General features: G+C 46.0%; 1 protein-coding gene across 4 annotated transcripts in view; it reads right to left on the bottom strand.

The window, feature by feature from the left end:
• The window catches only part of prkg1b (protein kinase cGMP-dependent 1b), a 131,511-nt gene that overhangs the window by 42,583 nt on the left and 79,401 nt on the right, over positions 1 to 9,527 (bottom strand). For all 4 annotated transcript variants that reach the window (XM_031561501.2, XM_012820035.3, XM_031561503.1 and 1 more), the window contains exons 4-5: positions 8,299 to 8,404; positions 4,868 to 4,931 (exon numbers count right to left, since the gene is read on the bottom strand). In XM_031561501.2, the coding sequence (XP_031417361.1) occupies positions 4,868 to 4,931; positions 8,299 to 8,404 (170 nt within the window). The remainder of the gene's footprint in view (positions 1 to 4,867; positions 4,932 to 8,298; positions 8,405 to 9,527) is intronic.

Genomic DNA, 9,527 nt, shown 5'->3' with positions numbered 1-9,527 from the left:
GATCGTCTGGAGACACTGATGTATCGATCATGGTGCCTCTGTGTTTCGGAGCGACTGATCAAGCAGCACGGGAAGGGAAAGGCGTTTCCCGCCGAGACGGGATTAGAGGATCATTTGTAAAGTGCAGAAAGCAGCTCAAGCATGTGGAAACTCTGGTGAGGTTGCCTTGGTGGCACGTAGGCAACTCTTCTCTGGAGATGTCATTACGGAGTTCCGAAAATGAGCTAAAGTCATTCAGTTCCATCTTCAAAATGTTCACCTTTATTAAGTACACATGCTGCTAAGAGACACACCATGCAATACTAATTAAACTAATACAGAAAAGAAGAAAAAGAAAAAGAAGAAAGAAAAAGAAGACTGTGGCTGAATGTAGGTCCATGGTAGGAGGTGTGCTGTGGAGGGCTGGTGGTATGGGGTGTGGGGTATGGGGTTGTGGAGAGTGAGACGACTGCTGGGGTAGGGTTGCAGGAGGGGTAAAGGAGAGTGGCGTGTCACTGGCTTGGAGCACAGTGGGGCATTTGAGTCAGAAGGAGACGAGGCAGAGGAGAGCAGGGGGTACGAGGTTTATTGTAGGGGTATTTGGTATGTGGGGGGGTAAGAAGCCTGCTGTGGTGGGGGTGCAGGAGGGATGGAATAGAGAGGGTTCCACAGGCGCGGTGCAGAGAGGCACGTGAGTTGGAGGGAGAGAGGACAGTGGGGTGTGGGGGATTCATGGTAGGGGTTTGGGTATTTCTGAGATCCAATGGTGGTGACAGTAGGGCAGGGGGGAAAGAGAAGAGAGAGGGAGACAGAGGGAGAGAGAGGGAGAGAGGGGAGAGAGAGAGGGGGTGAGAGAGTGGGTGAGAGGGGAGAGAGAGAGAGGGTGAGAGAGAGGGGGAAAGAGAAGAGAGGGAGACAGAGGGAGAGAGAAAGAGAGAGAGAGAAAGAGAGAGAGAGGGTGAGAGGGAGAGGGAGACAGAGGGAGAGAGGGAGAGAGAGGGGGAAAGAGAAGAGAGAGGGAGACAGAGGGAGAGAGAGGGGGAGGTATGGTGAGGGAAGAAGAATAGTCGCCCTGGGCCGTTCACAGTTCATGCTCCACAGGACATGGCAGCACACCCAGACAGCTACACCACACACACACACACACACACACACACCCAGACAGCTACACCACACACACACACACACACACACACACACACCTAAAGCACTCACACACACCTAAAGCACTCACAGGGAAAGACATATAATCAAATAAAACTTTGTCAGACATTGTCAGACTGAGACACACATAAAATCACCGCCAGACTACTACTACTACTTCACACACATGCAACATGCTCTCTGCCTCTCTGACATACACACACACATACACACACACACACACACACACACACTCCACAGCTCATTTATCATTCTCTCCCTGCCCATTAGTCCACTACAGTCACACACAGGTTTCCACCCCCCCCCCCCCCATCATTATGGGGTTTCTTTGTCATGATTGTGTGGCTTTTAGGGACGGCTCATTTTTCATCCTCGCAGAGGACAGCGAGAGCCGTCGAACGCCAGAGCGCTCTCTGGAAGAGACAGAGAGAAAAAAGAGAGAGAAGGAGAGAGATGGAGGAAAAACACATAGTGGGTTTTATTGATGCTATTTTAAGGCATTGTTTGTGACATGGGGGTGTCCTTCCCCCATGGTGGGGGGATGCCTTGTCTTACCTTGCCTGACCTCCTCTCAACTCTAGTTTCTAAAGACATCTCCTGTTGTTTCTACAAAGGAGCTGTCACCTAAATATATCAGACAAACAACTTATTTAGAGTGGCTGATGCTGACCTTCACGCTGAGGACAGCAAAGTGCTAATGTCACTGCTAGAAAGCCTGACCATGTCTTGTGTGACCTATAGACACTTAGAGCACCCTCCTCCCAAGGAAAAAAAAGCCAAACAAATCTCTCTCTCTCTCTCTCTCTCTCTCTCACTCTCTCTCTCTCTCTCTCTCTCTCTCTTCAATTCAATTCAATAAGGCTTTATTGGCATGACTGCATACAATACAACGTTGCCAAAGCATGTTTACATAAAATGTACAAGCACAATAAACATAAATAAATAAAAACAAACAATAAGTTATAGGTGGTAACAATGTGGTATAGAAACATATAACAGGTTCATTGTTAATTATTAAACATTAAATATTCTCTCTCTCTCTCTCTCTCTCTCTCTCCCTCCGTCACACACACAGACATGGGTAGGTACTCAACATCAGTTCAGTTTAGTTTCCCCTGACAGGTCAAAAGCACCATGCAGACAGGTCCTTGGTGGCACTCACTGCTAAGCCATGCACGATGCAAGACTAAAAGCAAATGGCTTGTCTCCATGCCATGCCGTTGGTATGACTATGGTTGCCACTCGTGCTCAGCTTTCAAGATGTCTGCAAACAATCTTCCGAGCACTAAATTAAAGTGGTGATGCTCTTTAGCATAGATTTGCATAATTACTGTAACGAGATGTTCCTTCTCAAGTGTGTTAGAGAAGGCAGCACACATTTTAATTTCTGGAGACATCTGCAGGTGAAGGAGCTTTTTTTTCTGTTACAAGCGATGTGGCTGGCTGCGGGCCATTTTGTTTATCTGTGCAAAAATGGCTCCCCAAGCCTTGCAGCGTTCTGGGCCTCTGATTGAAGGTTTATGAAAAGCATTCCAACAGTGTTGAGATTATGTTGTGACCACAGCTGGTTGTCTTCTTGGCAAACTGCAGCATCTGAAAGGATCGTGCCGGTAGCATGTCATTGCCTGATCGTGCCGGTAGCATGGCATTGCCTGATCGTGCTGGTAGCATGTCATTGCCTGATCGTGCTGGTAGCATGTCATTGCCTGATCGTGCCGGTAGCATGACATTGTATGATCGTGCTGGTAGCATGTCATTGCCTGGTGCCTCAGGTGAAAACACTGTGACTGTAACTGTGTTTGGAACATCCACTCACCCACTCACTCACTCACTATAAAGAGAAATCTATTGAGTTCAGTATGTAGGGAATCCGACGTTAAAACGAGATTTGGTGACACTACATTTCATAACATTCCATGTCCAAGGCCATAAGTGTGATATTTAGCTCAAATGCAGTCTGTATTTTCCATGGTATTCAAAAGTTTCATGTGGTTTGTTTCATCACTCATTTAGATTGTTTTCTTGATTTCCTTTACAGTACACAATTAAGATGTGGTGGTCTCTATTCTAAAGCTTCTCAGACAGGCTTCTCAGCTCAATGTAAAGGTTTCAGGCCTCATCTAGGCATATCCAACTGGTGACTAACATGTAAGCTAAGGGATGTGCAGGTCTTCTTCAGTTTGTTTAGCTTGCAAAACCTTAAATTATTGTGGTATACTGGAGGAAGTATACTCTGTTGTAGTGTACATCGTTTGTACACTGTCAGTTGTGACGGGCGTGAGAAGTTTAGAAGAAATATAGTGCGCTTTGCAGTGAATTCCAACAGCACCTCAAAATGGCTGATTCTCTAGAATCAGCCATTTTGAGGTGCTGTTGGAATTCACTGCAAAGCTAGAAAGTGAACTATAGAGTGAGTGAGTGAGTGAGTGGACACAGCTTTCAACACACGGCAGCACAGAGATCTGACTCACAGACCCCAGTTCCCCCTCCCCCACAAAGCCCCTTCCAATCTATCTGACTAACGTTTACATCTGACACATGCAAGGGTAAACCTTATAATCAGATTTCAGCATCGTATCACAGGTGTTTCACCAGCTGTGGCCCAGCGCAAAAACCCAGGAAAGGGAAGAACATTACCTCTGTATCTGGCTTCAGGGACTCTATGTCAAGTCCTAAACTAGTCACACACTGTCACACACACACACACACACACACACACACACACACACACACACACACACACACACACACACACTCGGACCTTGGTAACATCACCCATGTCACACTGCAACTAAATAATTAAGTGTGGTTTAAAGCAACCCTTACCACACTACTGATGTTCTTCACCAACATAATCCTGACCCCAGTTTATCAGTTCAGTTCGAGCTTTTTTATTGTTTTATTTCATAAAGTGTCAGTGTGCAATTACTTTTAGTCACTCGATATGTCACACTGTACTGGACAGCACAGCTACACCTTAATATCATCTGTCACATAGTACGTGACATATAACTGCATCCCGATCCATACTACGTGACATATAACTGCATCCCGGTCCATAGCTCAGCCTTATGCCCAGAATCTCACGGGAATGAGTACAAACACAAGAGAGGAAAAACTTTCTTTATTTCCCCACTGTATTGAAAAGTCGACTTCCTTGTTCTCTGCCGTGCAGTAAAGTAAATACTTCTTCATATTAAAACACACGGTGAGGGACATCACCTGTTGCCTCGCGGGCCTTGATAGAGCGCCAGGCGAGGCTAATGAAGTGGCTCATCGCCGCGGATGGCCTGGAAATTGGTTCGATTGCTCACAGTCAGTCTCTAATGGACTGGAAACTAACATTGCCGCGAGCCTCTTTTGAGTGTCGTGACGGCACAGGGCCACCATGAGCTTCGATGGACATGTTGTCACTGATTGAGTTTCCTTGAAAAAATAAAAAATTTCCCCGGGGCGAATATTCTAATGTCATTAGCACAGATGTTTTAGCTCAAGGGTGACTATACAGTCAGAGTCGGTCACAATGTGTTGTCGCAGTAGAGGTAGCTGAATGCAGTGGTGACTTCCCTTCAATGTTTAATCAATGAAATGAGGCTAATGGGACTCGTCAAATAACTCTGGTGTTCATTGATGTTCTGCACGCCCTGAAGCAAGTCAATGAGAGACAGCAGGGATGTCAACAACCAAACAAAGGAAAGGGGAAGTGTGTTGTTTTGCAGCTTACCTCTTCAAGCACGTCAGCCAGCTTGCTGAGAATCTCCTCCTGGAGGCCTTGGAAAGTCGGAACGCTGGAGAGAGAAGAGGAAAGGAGGGATAAAGAGACAAGAGGGGGAGATGCAGAGAAATGGAAGGGGAGGAAGAGAGAGAGAAAGATTAGACACTCAAACAAATGCAACCCAGTCAGATGCCGTTGTCGTCTTTGTGACACTCCACAGTATATCACGACAACCACACACTCTACTGTCTGTAAGAATGCTATAAGCCGCTCGTTTCTCCAACAGCCAAAATCTCACATCTGCCCAGACAATTTCCTTGTATCAAACATTTCCCTCCAGTCCTCTCCTGCTGTTAACTAGATGGATGCTTGTGGGTTTCATTAAGTCCTCATGCTGCGGGGCAGCAGACACCCCCCACCACCACCCAAACATAAATGTAGCGGGGCAAACAACGAGATTACAAGAGATGTTGGGGAACCCTCCTTAATGCATCTCTACTGTGAGCAGTTTCACCAGCTGCTCTCTCATCTCCTTTCCTCTCATCCCTTCTTCCCTCTTCTCCTCTCCTCTTCTCTCATCTCCTTTCCTCTCATCCCTTGTCCTCTCTTCTCCTCACAGCAGAATGCCCCCCCCCCCCCCCAGTTAGGTGAGGCACACAGGGACAGGGCAGCAGCTGAAGGGAGAGGATGCTCCGCCGGCGTCTCGCTCTTCTTCTTGACATTTCATTAGGACGACAGCTGCCAATCATATCAAGCTGAGCAGCCACCGCTCTGGTGGAAATGATTGGACGTTTCCCCCCTTCTGTTTGCCCATTCTGTAGATGTGTGGCTTGTTTGCTAACCAGTCCTGCTGAGGCATTGACAGCTGCTACACACACGTGTTCATATATGTACAGTTGACACCGTAAGCCTCGACAGCCAGTAGTAATATCCATGTACTTGGTACGTGTTTATACACACATACAGTGACACTGACACACACACACATACACACACACACACACACACACACACATACACACACCGTAGCTTTGACAACTGTTATACATGCACATACTCTCACATGTACAGCTGGCATCTTACGCCTTGACAATAACCAAACACACACACACACACACACACACACACACACACACACACACACACACACACACGTGTATGCCAAGTGAATGCTGATGCCCAGTGCGGTATCTCTTTACAGAGGCTGACTATGGGATCAGGCTCACCACTTCTCATTTCCCCTTCGTTACACATAGTGGGTCTTAGAGGATGAACAAATGCAGGTTTACAGTAAGTTACAGCTGACAGAGCTGAAAGAGAGAGAGGGAGGCAGAGAGGAAGACTTACAGAGAGAGAGAGAGACAGAAAGACAGAAAGAGAGAGAGAGAGCGAGAGACAGAAAGAGAGTTACTTTTCAAGCAGGCCTCTGATATGTCTCAGGAAAGCCAGCATGGTGTATAGTGGCCACCTCGATGCCTTCTTCTCTGGGCTAGTGGCCACATCGGCCTATAAACCCAGCGCCAATCTACCCACTCAAAAGATCTTGGGCCTAATGGCCACAGCTCTGACAGGTGACATTACCTGACCAGAGCCTGTTGCCATGAGACACGTCTCCGTGTGTTAACTGTGTCTCTCAAGGGGACAGCTGTCCACTCTGAAGCAGCTGCAAGTCAATCACAGGAAAAAAGCGAAACACACTGGAATCTGTAAGGCTTCCATCGGTGTCACAGTAAGGGTTTCTGCTCTTGTTGAGGTATGTGGCTGCTCACATCTGCACATCTTAAAGCAAGAGACTCGTTCTGAGGGGACTTTTAGAGCGATTTCTTATCCCAGAACCACCACTAACCCTGAGAGGAGAGTGCATGAGGGACAGTGAGGGCTGTAAGTAAGTGGGAGCTGTTTTGCTTAAAAGGCACAAGATTTGTCTGAAGAAGGTTATCGTCTGTCAACTGAACTGTAATGTGCTCTTAAAAAGACAACATCCAAGGAAAATTGTAACAATTAAAAAAAAAAAAATGTTGGATTCAATAGAACAGCAATCGGATGGAATCCGATTTACCGCAGCCACTGAGTGACATAATGACAGCCTACAAGCAGTGCATTTCAGAATCTGAACGGTTTCTGGTCTGACATACTCCAAGCTCCACACTACTGATGAAGTCACGCTTCATGGCCTACTTTAGACTATTACTGGGCATTTATGGTTGAACAGGAGCTTCACTTGCTCTCAGTGGTAAAACTCATCTAAATGACTTGGTTGAATGATCACTGAATGTGATTGCTGGTCATTCCACCAAGCAGAAAACCACTAGGGATTCAGGGGTAAATGTTTCTCATTGCAATCAACAGGTCATTGCAGTCAATGTTTTATCGTGTTGAATAATAATAGGGTGTGGTAAGGCAATTCATGTGAATGTGATAATATTGATGTATATGTGTGTGTGAGTGTAAATGTGTATTGTGTGTGCGACATGTGGGTGTGAGTGTGTGTGTGTGTGCGACATGTGGGTGTATTTGTGTGTGTGAGCGTGTGTTTGTGTATACTGTTGAAATGAGAAAGCATAGAAAAGCTCTAGGAGACTGAGAGCACTTACAGAGGAATCTCAGTTACGAATAGGACATAGCAGGGATTTCCTGGACGGAACGAGAGAGCAAGAGAAGAAGGAGCAGAGGAGAGATCAAAACAGAAGAGAAAAGAGAGGTAGAGGGGAAAAGGAAAAATGAATGGAACGAGAGACAGTGGAGGATGGAGGTCAGACAATCCACTCTGATTGTGCCTCAAGATCAATGCGAAGGGACAAGGACAATAAAGGAAGATAAAGAGAAGAAAGAGAAGAGAGGAGATGAAGGCGGAGATGAAGCTGAAAGGGGGTCAGGGGATGAATTGTGAGAGATGCGGTGAAGAAGAGCAAGAAAGAAAAAAGAAGGAGCGATTGAAGAAGAGATGAACGGAGAGAAACACAGGGGGGAGGCGAGAGGAACAGAGAGAGAAAGAGTGATAGAGAGAAGGAGGGAGAGAGGAAGGTAAAAGAAGAGAGAGACAGGGAAAGAGTAGGAGGGAGAGGAAAGATAAAGATGGTGTAGAGCAGTGGTTCCCAAACTTTTTACAGTCCCGTACCCCTTCAGACATTTAATCTCCAGCTGCGTAAAAAAAAATACAGGGGAATTTGGGCGATTTTGATGCACTAAATGATGTTTCCGTCTGAAAGTTGCAATTCTGTTTCAAACGGTACATTGTGCGAATTCCGTCTGTTTTCTGTTATCGCGGAAATGTTCTCCCCGCGTACCCCCTGAACCACTTCGCGTACCCCTGGGGGTACGCGTACCCCAGTTTGGGAACCGATGGTGTAGAGAGACAGGGAGAGGGGGAGAGAGAAGGAGAGATGGAGAGAGAGAGAGAAATAGCTAGAGAGAAAGAGATGGAGATGGAGATGACCCACCTCTTAAGAAACTCCATGTACTCTGTCTGCTTGATGAGGCCCGTCCTCATCATGATAGTCTGGAAACACTGGCGGTCGATGGCCCATAGCTTCACATTGGCCAGAGCTGGAGAGAGAGGGGAGGGAGGGAGGGAGGGAGAGAGGGGAGGGAGGGAGGGAGGGAGGGAGGGAGGCAGTGGGTTAACGATGGGACTCCTCCATCTCCATCAGGTACATAGCACAGGCAGAGGTACATAACATAGACACACACAAACACACAAATCACACAAACACACACACCAGCAAGAAGAAGACGTTGAATAACCTGCTCCTATACATCACTTATACATTCTGTGCATACACCCCAGAACACAGGTGTGTACAGCGGCGCGTCTCCCATTATATGTACAAATGAAACGAGCGTTAGACACTCACATACAACACTCATTATGGAGCCATTTAGACTCCGGAGTAGTGCTGCCGTGATCAGTCGACAGAATCAATGATGACACTGAAAAACAATATTTTAAATCAATACACTGTATTTTTTTTTTTTTTTTAAGAATTGACCTGTTTCATATAAATATCTGAAATGCTTCTGTTCATTATAACAAATGTTTTTTCTTCAATATCACTACGGAATTGCTACGTGCATCACGTCAATCGGTTTTGGTTCCAGTCATTGGTCGGCTTCAGTCAATGCTACAGTTTTTCAAAATGACGGCGGCTGCAGCCGATCCGTATCGGTTCAGAAAGAAGAACTTGTACAGACCCAAGACTCCTAAAGTATGGGTGTACTTCAAATGATCAGAATACAAAAAGGTGGTTTGTCCACTGTGCAAAGCTTGGATGGCATACCACAGCAATGATGGACCACCAGAAAAGGCAAAAACAAAAGTGTGTGTATTTATGTTTATTAAACTACCCTAAATGTACTTCGAAGCCCATACGCACACACACTAACACGTCAATCAATGTAGAAAAGACCCACATTCTTCAAACACTTTTAAGGCAGCAGGTAAACGACTTTATGGCTTTAATGATGAGTGTTTTTGGCAGCTACAAAAACAAAACATTTTGAAAAGCTCTCTTGAAAAGCTCTCACAAGGGAGACACTCTACGGCTAAACATTTTCTGAAACACTTTTAAGGCAGCAGGTAAACGACTTTATGGCTGGAGCTAGGGAGAGCTTTTCAAAATGTTTTGTTTTTGTAGCTGCCAAAAACACTCATCATTAAAGCCATAAAGTC

The sequence above is a fragment of the Clupea harengus genome, chromosome 23 (assembly GCF_900700415.2).
Source record: "Clupea harengus chromosome 23, Ch_v2.0.2, whole genome shotgun sequence".
NCBI lineage: Eukaryota > Metazoa > Chordata > Actinopteri > Clupeiformes > Clupeidae > Clupea > Clupea harengus.
The sequence above is the reverse complement of the archived record's forward strand: the minus strand, read 5'-3'. Positions and strand labels throughout refer to the sequence as shown.